The 15907-nt window shown below is 40.0% G+C and overlaps 1 protein-coding gene across 12 annotated transcripts in view; it reads left to right on the top strand.

Annotated features, from left to right (window-relative positions):
- LOC128690315 (ATP-sensitive inward rectifier potassium channel 12) overlaps window positions 1-15907 on the top strand; it is a 569607-nt gene that overhangs the window by 519555 nt on the left and 34145 nt on the right. For all 12 annotated transcript variants that reach the window (XM_053778974.2, XM_053778975.2, XM_053778983.2 and 9 more), the window contains one exon: window positions 11023-11167. In XM_053778974.2, coding sequence (XP_053634949.1) covers window positions 11023-11167 — 145 coding nt within the window. The remainder of the gene's footprint in view (window positions 1-11022; window positions 11168-15907) is intronic.

Here is a 15907-nt window from a genome sequence, read left to right as displayed (position 1 = left end):
CTGCCCATGGGCAGGCAGTATATATTTCTCTACTTTAAAGGATGGGGAGGTCTTGGAGCTCAGGCTGTGCCAGAATGTCATCACCACATGTCTGGAAATTATGTTGAACGCTGGTATGTGGTAGAATGACAGTACCACTGCAAGAATTGAGTGATTTTTTCAGTTGTCACAGGAATGGCATCTGTGGTTGTAAGCAGAGAAAGATCGTGAGCTTGGCTAGCATTCTGTATTGTGACGATGCGTGCATGAAATGGAATATTACAACTAACATGGCATAGGAGCGCCTCGCTGATACTATGATCAGAAAGATATTCTGAAGATGTCGGTTGTAGAGTGAAAAACTTCGTCCATTGTGCATTATGATGTGTAGTATGTAAAGGAAGTGATTGTCGTGTTGATCTTTTCCGAGTAGAATGAGAATCAGTCGAAATAATGTCTTCAGAAGAAGGTCGTGGTCGTTTAGATACAAGACCGGAGGTGGGCCGTTTTGAGGCTGGCACGTGATTCAAAAACCGTCGCACCATATAGGGAGAGGCCGGAAGCATAGTCAAAGACGTGCGGAGGTGTCAAAGGAGTCAGGCCGAGCCTCTATATCCAGAGCGTGGGACAAAATGTCACCCACAGGAGATACAGGGGCAGTAGAAAGGTCCGAAGAATGGTCCGATAACAAGGCAGGGTCGTCAGAGGGCGCTGCTACAGGAAGGGGCCCAGGAGGAGGAGGTACATTGATTTGGGACTCCATGGTTAGGTCTCTCTTTTCTTTTGTTTTTAAGAAAAATAACAAAAAAATGGGGGAGCGTGGAGGGGCAGCTCCCAGGAACAAAGGACCACAAGTCTCCCTTTCCGTACCCAAGAGGACAACCTCAGCGCAGCCGGTGGTGCAGATGCGGCATGGAACCCGTGCCATACCTTACCCTTCAGGCCAGTAAACCAGCAGTTTAGGATAGCAACCTCACATCTACCGAGCCACCTCAGTGGACAAAAGGGCGGACAGTCGGAAACCCGCCACAAAACATACCTCCTTCAGCCGCCACCACCACCTGGAATCCAACAGGCAGCCTCCAGAGATACACCAGTCACCTGAAAAACACCCGAAGCCTCCCCCCCAACCCGGTAGATTGGAGAGGGATCAGGATCTCTAGATGATCCAGATTCCACAGCAAACTACACTACCACCAAAGACCTCAACGGAAGGAGGTGGACCCTGGAGCACCTTCTCAGGTCTAGGAACTACGAAATCCAAGGGAACAACCTCAAAGGTAGAAACAGGAAAGGGAAAGTGGAGGGATGGGGGAAAGGGAAGGGGGAATTGGGGGGTAATTAGGTTCGGTCTGAGGAAGAAGACCAAAAGGTTTAATTCCTCAGACCAATAGCCTCTTCTCTGCGCCAAGGAGACCCACTTGAAGAGGCGCTCTCTCTTATATTGGGGAACATAAAACACACTTCTCAGTGAAGCTCATACAAGTTTATTTTCCCTTATAAGAACACCTAGTAGACATTAACATTGTTATAAACAATGTTTTTAATTTCATTAAAGATTTAACATTCATTGTAGGTATTAGATAAAAATTAATATCTTCTCAAAGGCTGACGGGAATTACATAAAAAATATATATATGGTGAAGATTATAACTTGATAGTTTAATTTCTTAAGAAATTCAGAAGGGTAGATACGATACTCCAGATTTTTTATTGATAAACTTGGTAAATTGAAGACTGTTTGTAGATGAATGGTTCAGAGAACCGACATGTTGATAAATTAGACACATGTGCAACTCTTGGGTATCTTTATTGAGGAAACGTTTCGCCACACAGTGGCTTCTATTCAAGATTGATGGACTGACCACATCGACTCAAGGTTGAGGGACTGATTACCTCATTCTCCTCCTGTTCTTCAAGATTCTCCTTTGTATGGACTGATGAAGCCACTGTGTGGCGAAACGTTTCCTCAATAAAGATACCCAAGAGTTGCCCATGTCTAATTTATCAAATTGAAGACTACAAACACCAATAAAAATTTATATCTTCCTCGAGTAATATTAAAGAGTCAGAGGCGGCTACAGTAAAAAGCTCTGTTCCACAGGTAGGGTGCTCGCTCCCATCCTTTTCTTCACCCTCGTATCTGATAGAGCTGTAAGCCATAGCATCGTGTCCCCCTTTGCTGACAATAAAAGAATTTGCATGACAGTGTCATCCATCGAGGACACTGCAGATCTCCAGTCTAACTTTCAAAGATCATAATGTGTCTACCACATCTGCTAGGAACATGATAGGATGGTTAATGAAAGCTTTCAGAACTAGGGATACCAAGCCAATGATTATTCTCTTCAAATAGCTTGTTCTTTATAGTCTAGAATACTGCTGTACACTAACGGCCTCTTTCAAGGTAGACGAAATTGCAGACCTGGATAATATACAGATAACTTTCGCTGCATGTATAAGTACAATAAAGCACCTAAATTACAGGGAACGGTTACAGCCCCTTGATCTGTACTCTTTGGAACGCAGGCGAGATACATAATACACACTTGACAAAACCTAGAGGGACTAGTCACACGTAAATCACTCCTTACGAAAGCAAAAGACTCGGTAGGTGGTGCACCATCATCCCAAGAGAAAACCAGGCGCCATGAGACACTAAGAGACAACACATTAAGTGTCAGGGACTCGAGACTGTTTAACTGCCTCCCAGTACATAAGGTGAATTACCAAAAGATCCCCCTCCTGGCTTTATTCAAGAGGAAGCTGAATAGGCATCTCAAGTCAGGACCTGGCCAGCCGGGCTGTGGTTCGTTCTTCTGTTTGTGTGCGGCCAGCAGTAACAGCCTGGTTGATCAGGCCCTAATCCACCACGAGGCCTGGTCATGGACCGGCCTGCGGGGTCGTTGACCCCCAGAACACACTCCAGGTATACTTAATGAGGCCTGGTCATGGGCCGGGTGGTGGAGGCGTTGACCCCCAGAAACCTCCAGGTAAGTAAGATGCACCGATGTTAAATGTTTAAAACCGACCAGTGCCAAACTATTTTAAAAATATAATTGTTAACTTGACACCTCTACACACTAAGAACCCTCCATATTGAAAGGCTGAAGTAACTAAAAAAAATAGTTATGACAAGAAAAATAAAATCGGGAATGATGTATATAAAACTGAGTAAGAGGAGACCTACATTTGTCAATAGTTACATGAAAGTTTTCTGAGACACAGTACACCAGCAATAAATACCAGTTGGAATGTACCAGTTAGAATATATCAGCCGATCAAACGTGAAAACCAGAATAAAAAGCAATTTCAATATACCGATTAGAAAATACCAACCTCAGATGTGTTAAGTTATAAACTAAAACATTGATATTTATTTATGTAAGATTTTTAACTCGTCCAGTTGACTGGCATAATAATAGTTACTGAATAAGTGGTTGGAACACCGCTGGCTCAAGTATGAGCCAGTGGTGGCCCGTGGCCTGTTGGCAAAAGCTCTCGCTTCACATGGTGAGGGGTCCGAGTTCGATTCCCGGCGAAGGGGTGGAAACATTGGGCGTGTTTCCATAAGACACTTGTTGTCCATGTTCACACATCAGTAATAATGGGTACCTGGGTGTTAGTTGACTGGTGTGGGTCGCATCCTGGGACAAAACTGACCTAATTTGCCAGAAATGCTCAGCATAACAAGGGGCTTTCTGTGTAGTAGTATGTCACTGATGTATACCTTGTACATGTACTTGTAGAAATAAAGAATTATTATTATTATTATTATTATTATTTATTATTATTATTATTATCGTAACTGAGGTACAAATCAAATTAATCAGCAAAATATAAAAATTGGCTTAAAATTGTTTTTGATAACTAATTTTTAGTAGTATTGCTTTAATAATAATAAAAACTTTGGTTTATTTACAGAGTCTGTCTCTAGACATTCTGGATACAGTAATGTAAAATAATTAGCACAGAATCTTATTTAATATACCAACAATGACACTATTATTTACAAATTCCTGATTTATTAAAATTGAAATATTAATGAATGGTAAATTTGAGACGTTTTGTCTTTAAATGTTGATTGTAAGAGCAGCGTGACTGATAAGTCAACACTTGACTAGTAAATGTTGACTGATTGTAAGATGAAAGTGACTGATAAGTCAACACTTGACTAGTAAATGTTGACTGATTGTAAGATGAAAGTGACTGATAAGTCAACACTTGACTAGTAAATGTTGACTGATTGTAAGATGAAAGTGACTGATAAGTCAACACTTGACTAGTAAATATTTCCACTTTAGTTTGATTTATCTGTATGTCAGTAAATAGTTATTAAAAATACATCAGTATTAAAAGAATAACTAACTCCTTGAATCAAGTCTCAAAATTATTATAATTAAGAGGAAACGCTAAACCTACCAGAATCAAGTCTCAATGTCCTCCGTTTCCCCCTGGGCTCGTTATGGCCTCTAAGGATTTAGCGATTCCTTCATACATAAATATAATAATAATAATTATAGCAGTACTGACCTGGGTATCTTTGACAGGTAGATGTGATACACTTGTGACCTTGGCACACACTTCTAAGGCAGTGACGTCACTGGGGGCTCACTCTTGAATGCTCTTCTTTTACACTCACAGTCCCTGACACAGCCACAGTGATGCTGGAAATAACTGAACTGGGATTTCTTTCTTTTCACATTTTTTTAGATTATGTTATCAGAAAGGGGAGGACAGTTTTTTTCTCTAACCTGTGGTGCCAGGGGACTAACTTGTAATTACTTCGCTGAGTTGTATGTAACAACCTTTTACGTATATTCATTGTGAATTTTCAGCACATTGACAATTAAGGTAGAATTAGTCACTTAGGACTTAATAAAATGTTGTGATCGGGTCAGTTAGTGCTATCACCAACCTGGTTACCTGTAAACCTTATGAGCCTCTGTGGTGCAGTAGACTAAGATGTTGGGCTGGTAATCACAAACAACCACCTCAAATCTTGATTACTCAAGTGAGCTGTCACATTAGTTCATGAATTTTGTGCATGCATTTCTGGGTGTACTCACCTATTTGTGGTTGCAGGGGTCGAGTCTTAGCTCCTGGCCCCGCCTCTTCACCGGTTGCTACTGGGCCCTCTCTCTCCCCGCTCCATGAGCTTTATCAAACCTCGTCTTAAAACTGTGTATGGTTCCTGCCTCCACTACGTCATTTTCTAGGCTATTCCACTGTCTTACAACTCTATGACTGAAGAAATACTTCCTACTATCTCTCTGACTCATTTGTGTCTTCAACTTCCAATTGTGGCCTCTTGTTTCTGTGTCCCCTCCCTGGAACATCCTGTCTTTGTCCACCTTGTCTATTCCATGCAGTATTTTATATGTCGTTATCATGTCTCCCCTGACCCTCCTGTCCTCCAATGTCGTCAGGCCGATTTCCCTTAATCTTTCTTCATAGGACATTCCCCTTAGCTCTGGAACTAACCTTGTCGCAAACCTTTGTACTTTCTCTAGTTTCTTGACGTGCTTTATCAAGTGCGGGTTCCAAACAGGTGCTGCATACTCCAGTATGGGCCTGACATACACGGTGTACAGTGTCTTGAATGATTCCTTACTAAGGTATCGGAATGCTGTTCTCAGGTTTGCCAGGCGCCCATATGCTGCAGCAGTTATCTGATTGATGTGTGCTTCCGGAGACATGCTCGGTGTTATACTCACCCCAAGATCTTTCTCCTTGAGTGAGGTTTGCAGTCTTTGGCCACCTAGCCTATACTCTGTGGTCTTCTGTGCCCTTCCCCTATCTTCATGACTTTGCATTTGGCAGGATTAAATTCGAGAAGCCATTTGCTGGACCAGGTGTCCAGTCTGTCCAGGTCTCTTTGAAGTCCTGCCTGGTCCTCATCAGATTTAATTCTCCTCATTAACTTCACATCATCTGCAAACAGGGACACTTCTGAGTCTAACCCTTCCGTCATGTCGTTCACATATATCAAAAATAGCACTGGTCCTAGGACCGACCCCTGTGGGGCCCCGCTCGTCACAGGTGCCCACTGTGATACATCATTACGTACCATGACTCGTTGTTGCCTCCCTGTCAGGTGTGTGTGTGTGTGTGTGTTTTACACACACACACACACACACACACACACACACACACACACACACCACACACACACACACACACCACACACACACACACACACACACACACACACACACACACACACACCTGCAACCATAACTAGGTGAGTGTACACACACATGCACAAAATTCGTCTTGAACTAATGTGACAACTCGCTTGAGTGATCAGGATTGTGTGTAGATAGTCAGGTGGGATGGTTGCTGTCATAGCAGACCACCATTACTATTTTGTTGCTGCACTTCGTGTAACGAATTATTTCAGTTCTTTCCCCAGTCAATATGGGGTTCAAGCACTGGACATACTGAAAAATAACAGTTGTTTTGAATGTATCTGACTGATCTTTTATTCATTCAGTGTGGTTTAAAAATTCCTCCCCTCTGACCTATATATGCCAAATCACAATGTTTTGCAAGGTATTTTGTACACTCCAATATTTACATTACGTCTTTCTGATTAACATTAATAAGCCTATTACTTGAATAATTAAACATAATTATGTTTGAGGATGAGATGTTTAGGGTGCTACTATCCCATTTAAATGTAATCAGATAAAAAGATGGTGGTCTTTTTTTTTATTTTTACTTTTTAATAAGTTAATAATTTGTAGCATTTCTTAACTGCAGGAACTAGGTGTGGGTAAGCAACCTTGGAAGCCTGTATGATAAAACAACAGTATTGAGTTTGTCATTCAAAATACTCTGGATCAAATATTTAGTCTATGTAAGAAGCAACCAGAAACTACTCATATCTCTCTTACAGTGGATGCTGTAATGATGGTTGACTGCATGCCTTGTATACTTGTATACTCTGTTTTATTGTCCACGCGCACGAACACGCTGCAGATTACATTGAAACATGCATTTTAAGCATTTTCAGAATATATTTGTTTTCATTAAAGTTATTACTTCCAGTAATGTGGATCACCAAGAAAGGCATTACGTCAGTTCTACTTCATTCCATTTTGAATTTGATGCTTAGGACTAAATTATGTAGTCTACCGCAAAAAAATTTTTTTTACATTCATGGATTCTTTATTTCAGTCTTTTAAGTAGTTGTTTCTTGTAAGTGTTGTTAACTTGCACAAGGGATGAACATGGGGAATATATAATAGCCAAATTCAAATCCAAATACCTACAAAAACCTCTCACATTGATAAACATCTACAGAGTTCCACAGTCAAACATTTGCCAATTTAGTCAAAACCTAGGAAGTATGATAACTGATGCACGCATGAACAAAGATCACTTACTACTCTCAGGTGACTTCAATATAAATCTCCTGCAAGACCAGGACCCACACGTTACTGAATTCACAAACACAATGAGTAACTGTATGTTACTACCAACAGTAACAAAACCTACAAGAGTTAGAGACTAGTGTTTCCCTACTTGACCACATCTGGACCAACACCATATCCCCTTTAAAATCAGGCATAATTACAGATAATACCACAGACCACTACCCTACTTTCCTCATAACAACTCTTGGTAAACTACCCCAAGACACTACTAAAGTCACCTTCAGACTTCACAATGAGGCAGCCATTAATAACTTCACAACAGCAGTAGCAAACATTGATTGGCACACTGAGCTAGAAATCTATACAGATATTGACGAATGTATTAATAATTTTCTAAAAAAGACCCAATACCTCTATAACAAGCACTGCCCTAAAAAAAATAAACAGATGACAGCTAAGAGACTGAACAGTCCCTGGCTAACACCCAGCATTCTCAAATCCATAAATACAAAACACCAATATGAAAAACAGTACAGAATGGGTCACATAACCAGAGACCAAACAAAACGTTACTCGTCAATCCTAACCAGCCTGATAAGAAGGGCAAAAAAATTGTATTATGAGAACAGATTATCCAACTTACGAGGTGATATAAAAAAGACCTGGAAAACCCTATCAGAAATTCTGGGAACAAAAAAGATATCGCGAAATAAAATTAGCAAAATCAGATGAACCCCAACTCCCACCAACAGAAACAGCAAACAGACTCAACGATTTCTTCTCCACTATAGGACAAAACCTTGCCAATAAAATCCCAAGCTCAGATACCCCACCAAATGACTACCTCACCGGCAACTACCTGAACACACTGTTCCTAGCTCCGACTAACCCATACGAAGTCTCCCTTATTATCAACGCACTAAAAAACAAGGCAGGAGATTTAAATACCTTACCACCCTTTATATACAAAAAAGTGTCACAAATGCTATCACCAATCATTGCAACACTCTTTAACAAATCCATTGAATCCTCCACCTTCCCTACAGTACTCAAAATAGCAAGGGTCACCCCGATCCACAAAGGAGGAGACCAAACAGAGTTGAATAACTATAGGCCAATATCCAACTTACACCCTCTCTCAAAAATCTTCGAAAAATTAATTCATAAACGAATCTACTCCTACCTTATCTCCCAAAACATACTCAACCCCTGCCAATTTGGATTCAGGCCTAATAAAAATACTAATGATGCTATTATACACATGCTAGAACATATATACACTGCAATAGAGAAAAAAGAAGTCCCACTGGGGATCTTCATTGACTTACGTAAAGCTTTTGATACAGTTGACCATGACTTGCTCCACGTAAAATTGTCACACTATGGTATAAGAGGGCACTCCCTCAACTACCTCAAGTCATACCTCAGCAACAGAAGCCAATATGTGTACGCAAATGGGGCAAACTCTTCTGCGCAACCAATTACAGTTGGTGTCCCACAGGGAAGTGTCCTTGGCCCTCTTCTCTTTCTCATATACATAAATGACCTACCAAATGCTTCGCAATTACTCAAACCCACACTATTTGCAGATGACACTACATACATCTTCTCTCACCCGAGCCCAGTCACGCTAGCCAATACTGTAAATACCGAATTACAGAAAATATCTACCTGGTTGAGGACTAACAAACTTACACTAAACATTGACAAAACCTACTTCATTCAGTTTGGTAACAGAGCTACAGATGTCCCTCTTAACATAATGATAAACGGATCACCTATCACAAAGCTAACAGAGGGAAAATTCTTAGGAATCCACCTTGATAATAGACTCAAATTTCATACACATATACAACAAATTTCTAAGAAAATTTCCAAGACTGTAGGCATACTATCGAAGATACGGTACTATGTTCCACAGTCAGCCCTCCTGGCCCTATATCACTCTCTTATTTACCCCTATCTCACCTATGGAATTTGTGCATGGGGCTCGACAACAATTAACCATCTCAGACCACTAATTACCCAACAAAAGGCTGCAATCAGAATGATAACAAATTCACACTACAGGCAGCACACTCCACCAATATTCAAAACACTAAACCTACTCACCGTACAAAACATCCATACTTATTACTGCACCTATTACATACATAGAACACTTAACTCTGATATTAACCCTCCCCTCAAACATCTCCTTGCCAACCTCAACAGAACACATGACCATAACACAAGGCACAGATCACTCTTTGATGTTCCTCGTGTCCATCTCACACTATGCAAAAACTCAATGCACATAAAAGGCCCTAAAATCTGGAATTCATTACCTGTAAATATAAAAGAAACACTACCTGTTTATAAATTCAAGTCTCTTCTCAAAGATCACTTACTCACCCAAAACCAAATAAATACTGAATAACTGAACCTTATAAATTGTATATCTTAAATGTTTCTCACAATTATATCACATAAATGTTAAACCTAAAACCCAATCTAACTTTATTATTTTTTAAATACACTACCTAACAGAATACTCCATACGACTGAATGTTCAACAATGCATGCAACCATATGACCTGTCTTTGTAATACTCATTTGTGCTTTATAGTTATCTGTTTACAATAATGTATTATCACTGATTTCATCATTGCTTAGTTAATTTTAAGCCAGCCCGTAATGCTATGCATAGTATAAGTGGCTTTGGCATGCTGCTCTTATCTGTATTTTTTTGTACCTCTGTATGTATGCTCAAATTGTAAAATAAATAAATAAATAAATAAATAAATAAATAAACTGCACTCTGAGTACACTGACACAGTCCCAAGACTACACTTAGTAACATTTATCCACCATGAAGTCACAATACCGCTGCTGGGGCAATTCACAACCAGCTCTCAAAATGGAAAAGGATTTCAGACGTTTTTGCCCGTCCTGGGCTGTTATCAAGGACCCCTACGGATTTAGCACTTCCCTATGAATGCATAAATACTGATAATTGTAATAATAGGTCCCGCTAGTTATCCTGGCAACTTAATATCAGGCTCACTGGACGGCGTTTTAACTCATAAACATCGACAAACAAACTCTTACTTGGAAGCAAAATGAGAGTAGGAAGGATGTGTTTATTTCTGCCTCAGGGACCCTCTTCATCAGACGGATGTGTTGAAGAATCTGTGAGGTCAGCATAACCAAATCCACTCTACTTAACGTTTCATTTTGCGTCCATGTCTATTGTATCATGTGTATCGTACCTGTCCACTTCAACTAGCTTTTAAATATCCACGACTCACGGCACCCCAGGAAATCTCTTACATGTTTGTCTTTCAAATGCAAATAGTGTTTATAAAATTTATATATATAAACATTTGCAGTAACCTTAAATTTAAGGTGAATTGTTATTATTTACAATTGTCAAATATTGGAAGAGATTAGTTAATAAACAATCTCACAAATGTTTACTAGATTCTCTCTTCTGTCCCCTCTTTATTCTCTCTTGCCTTTCTTGTCTCTCTCTCTCTCTCTCTCTCTCTCTCTCTCTCTCTCTCTCACACTCACACTCACACTCACACTCACACTCACACTCACACTCACACACACACACACACACACACACACACACAGAGTAAAGCTTGTCAGTAATGGTTGTGGTTGGCTCCGGCAGGTACAGACACACTCGGATCAGCAGTAAGAAGATGCGCAAGAGAGTGGTGCAGAAGAATGGAGAATGTAACGTGTCACCGTCCAATGTAGCCAAGCGGCGGAGACGCTATCTTCAAGATATCTTCACTACCCTCGTTGATATCCAGGTAAGATGCTATCTTCAAGATATCTTCACTACTCTCGTTGGTCTCCAGTTAATAATAAGATAGGCTGCAAGGGTTAGTTAATGTGTCAGACTGAAGACTTATTAATCGCACGTGGGTCATTAAGGCAGCATTTCACCCATAAACAAAATGGAGAATATTTTAATGCCTAATATGGGTATTAAATTTATCCGACGTATATACACAGATACTTCCGTGAACATAGATATACGCCCCGTGCATATATATATATATATATATATATATGTATATATATATATATATATATGTCGTGCCGAATAGGTAAAATTGGTCAATTAGCAAGAACTTGTTTAAAATTAAGTAGTTTCTAAAATTCTCTCTTATACGTTTAAAGATGTATATCTTTTATCATTTATGTTAATGTAAAAATTAATAACTGTACCAAAAGAACCTTAGAAAACTTACCTAACCTTATTATAACAAGCGCATTTAATTTAGCCTAATCTAGTTAAATATATTTCAAATAAGTGTACAATAATAAACAAACACAATGAAATGTATTTTTCTCGCATATTTGCATACACAAATTTTCGCTTGCCTTATTCGGCAAGAAGAACGTTGCTATTCAAGCCAAAATCGCAAGTTTTACCTGCTCGGCGCGATATATAGATTTTTACAATGTTTAGAATTGGCAAATCATGCGAAATATTCACAACCACTAATCTCAGGTCGCTTCACGATTTTTTTTTCCTCTTACCATCACCATTTACATTATAATAAAAAAAATAATTTACTTTGCAAGATTACATTGAGATTATGAAATTACAATAATGAGTTGCAATGCAGAGAGCCACTATCATGCCTAGGCATTATGGGCAGATTATATAGACTACTTAATACTAAAGAAATTAATCATAGTTTATTCAAATTGTACATCTTTTTTTATATATAGTAGACAGTAATTTTACTCTAATTACAATAATTTCAAAAATAAATATTGAAATTATATTATGGGAATATAACATTGTGAGTTGTTGAAAGTAGTTTACAGTCTGAGAATGTTACAATTGGGTGTAAGGCAGTATTGTTTTGGGTAGGTGTTTATACTACAGTGTAGTATTAATAATGTATGAACTTCGTGCGTCTAGATTTGAAGTTTTAAGATTCAGGTAAGTGGGAGATTTTTGGTAAAGTTAAATTTTGAGTATTTAGTTCAGAATGAGTAACTTGAGTGATAACGTTGTTGAGCTCCTCGGAAGCCAGTGGAGAATCCAGGAAACATCAGATGTTCATCCTTGGTCTCACAACCCCTTGGTCTCTCGTAGTTTGTGATCCTGGAGAGCAGTTCTTGGGGAGAACCTATAATATTTTTCCCCGGGGGACAAGTGTATTCTGTCTTACTAATGTGAAGTGGTGCAGATAGCCCAATCTCTTGTATTCGTTGAGTTTCTTATTTTCCTATGATCAACAGCATCACCCATGACTTATAATGAACTTTATGTAGGTGTGAGCCAGACTAAACGCTCAAATGTATAATCCTAAGTCATTTGCCTGCTGTTCTTTGCCTGCCGTTCTTCCTAGGATGTGTGATTTCGTTGCTGTGGTTTACAGGATTATAGGGACTGTGCCATGTAAGACTGAAGTTCTCTCTGTCTTTATGTATGCAGTAACTTTATCCTGTGCAGCTGTATACGGCTCACATACACTCCTTTTATTGGTTAAGCCACTGTTACACATAAAAATGTAAGCATTTGAGTGGGCATCAGGACTGTCAGTGATTATTTGCTTCCATCAGTAAGTCTTGTTAGTCACTTATAAAATTATAACGTAAATATAACTATACATGTTGAAGATTGAGACACTTATGCAGCATATGGGAATCTTTGTTCAGGAAACGTTTCGCCACACAGTGGCTTCATCAGTCCAATACAAAGAGGAAGGCGTAAGGAGAGGAGGAGTATGAGGTAATCAGTCCCTCAGCCTGGAGTCGATGTGTTCAGTCCATCAATCTTGTAGAATGTACAGCATAGAGCCGTAGACGTGGCTTATATACTGTAGTGAGGTGATGAAGCCACTGTGTGGCGAAACGTTTCCTGAATAAAGATTCCCATATGCTGCATAAGTGTCTCAATCTTCAACTTGTCGGTTTTTCAAACCATTCATCATAACTATACATATTGCATTATATGCTAGCTTTGTATGACTAAACAACAGTCAGCTGATGTTGGTGGTTCAGGGTCCCTCCAGTCAGTTCTTCTGTTGCTGGCTTTAATCTCCACCGACATACTGTACTTAGATGGCATTAGGCCGAGGACGCCCTTTTTGTCTTGACATAAGTCACATGACAGGAAGTGACACCCAGTTACTGTGTTCTGAGCAATTTATCAGCACACAACTCTTACTCTTTGTGAATTAGTGCTTCTGAAGTTGCCACAGTTATTGCCACTCTAGGAAATTTGCCTCTGCTTACTTGTTACAGCTGGCCCGTTAAGTTACCAGTTAGGTTATTAAAATAATGTTAACGTACACTTTACTGTTATACTGTTATTTGAAGAAATTACTTAGCGGCCATAAACAAATTTTATTTATTAGATTTAATAACTTTTAAAAAAAATTATATTGAATTGAATTTTATTGTTATTGCTGTTGTTTCAATTACGTACCTTTAATGTATACGGTAGGCCTTAAGCAATAGATAAAGGCCGTATCGAAATTTTAATAAATTAGACTTGAAAATATTATGCTAGGAGCACGTCCAAATATATTTACATCTAATCCTCTGGAGACACTACCATTATAAAAGTGTTGGAAGCTTGTTGAAGATTCGGAAATTCAATATAGGAGGAGAGAGAGAGAGAGAACAAGTTCCAGTTATATGACTTGTTTGAAGAGCAACTTATTAAAATCAATAGCGAGAAAGCGCTAATGGTTGAAGGTGTCGTGTGATCTTCGTTCCCCTTCCCACTTTTAATTATTTAACTTGAGATCGCGCCAAGACAAAGGGCATAACCTAGCTGAAGGTGACACTATTAGGATTTCTCAACTCAACGCACTTGCGAGGAGAGGCAGCAGGGTAGGAGCTTGGCTACTAGGCAGTACGGGTGCGCGAACCATAGTAATGTCGAGCAAGGTAAAAGTATCCTTCTGGAGGCACAAAAAGCAGAGGCTAGTTTTTTCTAACTTCCTGGGGACCGACCTTGCTCTGGCGCTGCAGCTGCAGCGCCAGAGCATCCAAGAGCAGAGATGCTCTTGGTAAAGAAGCAGGCTTTTGTTACCGAGCAGTGGCAGTATAGCAAGAAACTGAGATGAATTTATATGAAAAAATATGAAAGGTAATAGTAATGAAAGTGAGATGAATGATGGTAGACCACAAGCTGGGTTCAACATTCATTGTGTGACAGCAGTGATTCCCAAGTACAGCGAGTCCAACCTTGATAGATATTTCCATGTTTCGAAAATAAGGCGACTGCTTTGAGCGGACGCCGCCGCCGCCGCCGCCGCTGCTGCTGCTGCTGCTGCTGCTGAAGAACCACCACCACCAGCACCACCGCCGCCACCACCGTCGTCACCACCGCCGCCACCACCGTCGTCACCACCGCCGCCGTCCCCCCCCCCCCCCCGGCCGCCGCCGCCACCACCACCGCCACCACAGTTGCGCGGCTACGATCAGGCGAAGACAGCTGCCATATTGTCCCAGTACAGATTTTTTTTTTTTTGGGGGGGGGGATGGTGTTTTATAAGCCTGTGCATTGTTACCGTCTAAGTATCAACAATATTTTTTGTATCTCCGTCGAAAGTCTGGCAACACGTACCATGATTATCTCAAGGCAAAGAGACAACTTCTTTGCAATTTTGAACAGCAGAATTTGGCCAGAATATTGGAAAGTTTATGAACTAAATCCTATTAAAAAATTTATGGCCAATGTGACTGATGTGTATGAGTATTTGGGATATAAAAAGTACTCATCATTGGTAGTAAGCTGATACGTCCATCACAAAATTGTAATAAAGTTGGTAGAATTACCGACAATATGTAAAGTAAAAGGACACAAGTGCAACTAATGTGACATTTATTGTGGCAACGTTTCGCTCTCCAGGAGCTTTATCAAGCCATTACAAACAATACATGGACACAGAGGGTATATAAAGGCTCAGAGTGAGGTGAATACTAGTGAGGTACCATTTCGATGTTCACTAGTGGTAGTAGTAGTAGTAGTAGTACTACTACTACTACTACTACTACTACTACTACTACCACTACTACCACTAGTGAACATCGAAATGGTACCTCACTAGTATTCACCTCACTCTGAGCCTTTATATACCCTCTGTGTCCATGTATTGTTTGTAATGGCTTGATAAAGCTCCTGGAGAGCGAAACGTTGCCACAATAAATGTCACATTAGTTGCACTTGTGTCCTTTTACTTTACATCACAAAATTGAATGTTGGCTCCTCTTTAACCCTCGACAAACTCAGACAAGACAGTGACTGGACAGGAGAGACCACAGAACTGGTCTGAATGTAAGCCTCTACCAGGCTGCTCAGACTTCGATGCAGTTATTGCAGTAAGCTGGGGTCACATTCTCACTCAGTGATTTAGGTTGCAGAATCAGCAAAATATGCAACATCAGCTACAGTCTCGTACTCAACTGATGTATGTCAGTTCTGACCAGACAGTCGAGGAAACCCAGCTGCAGGAAGCCCGTGGTCAGTGAGACGGTAATACATCCAATCATAACACTTGGCATTAAAATATAAA

Source organism: Cherax quadricarinatus, chromosome 32 (genome assembly GCF_038502225.1).
Source record: "Cherax quadricarinatus isolate ZL_2023a chromosome 32, ASM3850222v1, whole genome shotgun sequence".
Taxonomy (NCBI): Eukaryota; Metazoa; Arthropoda; class Malacostraca; order Decapoda; family Parastacidae; genus Cherax; species Cherax quadricarinatus.
The sequence above is the reverse complement of the archived record's forward strand: the minus strand, read 5'-3'. Positions and strand labels throughout refer to the sequence as shown.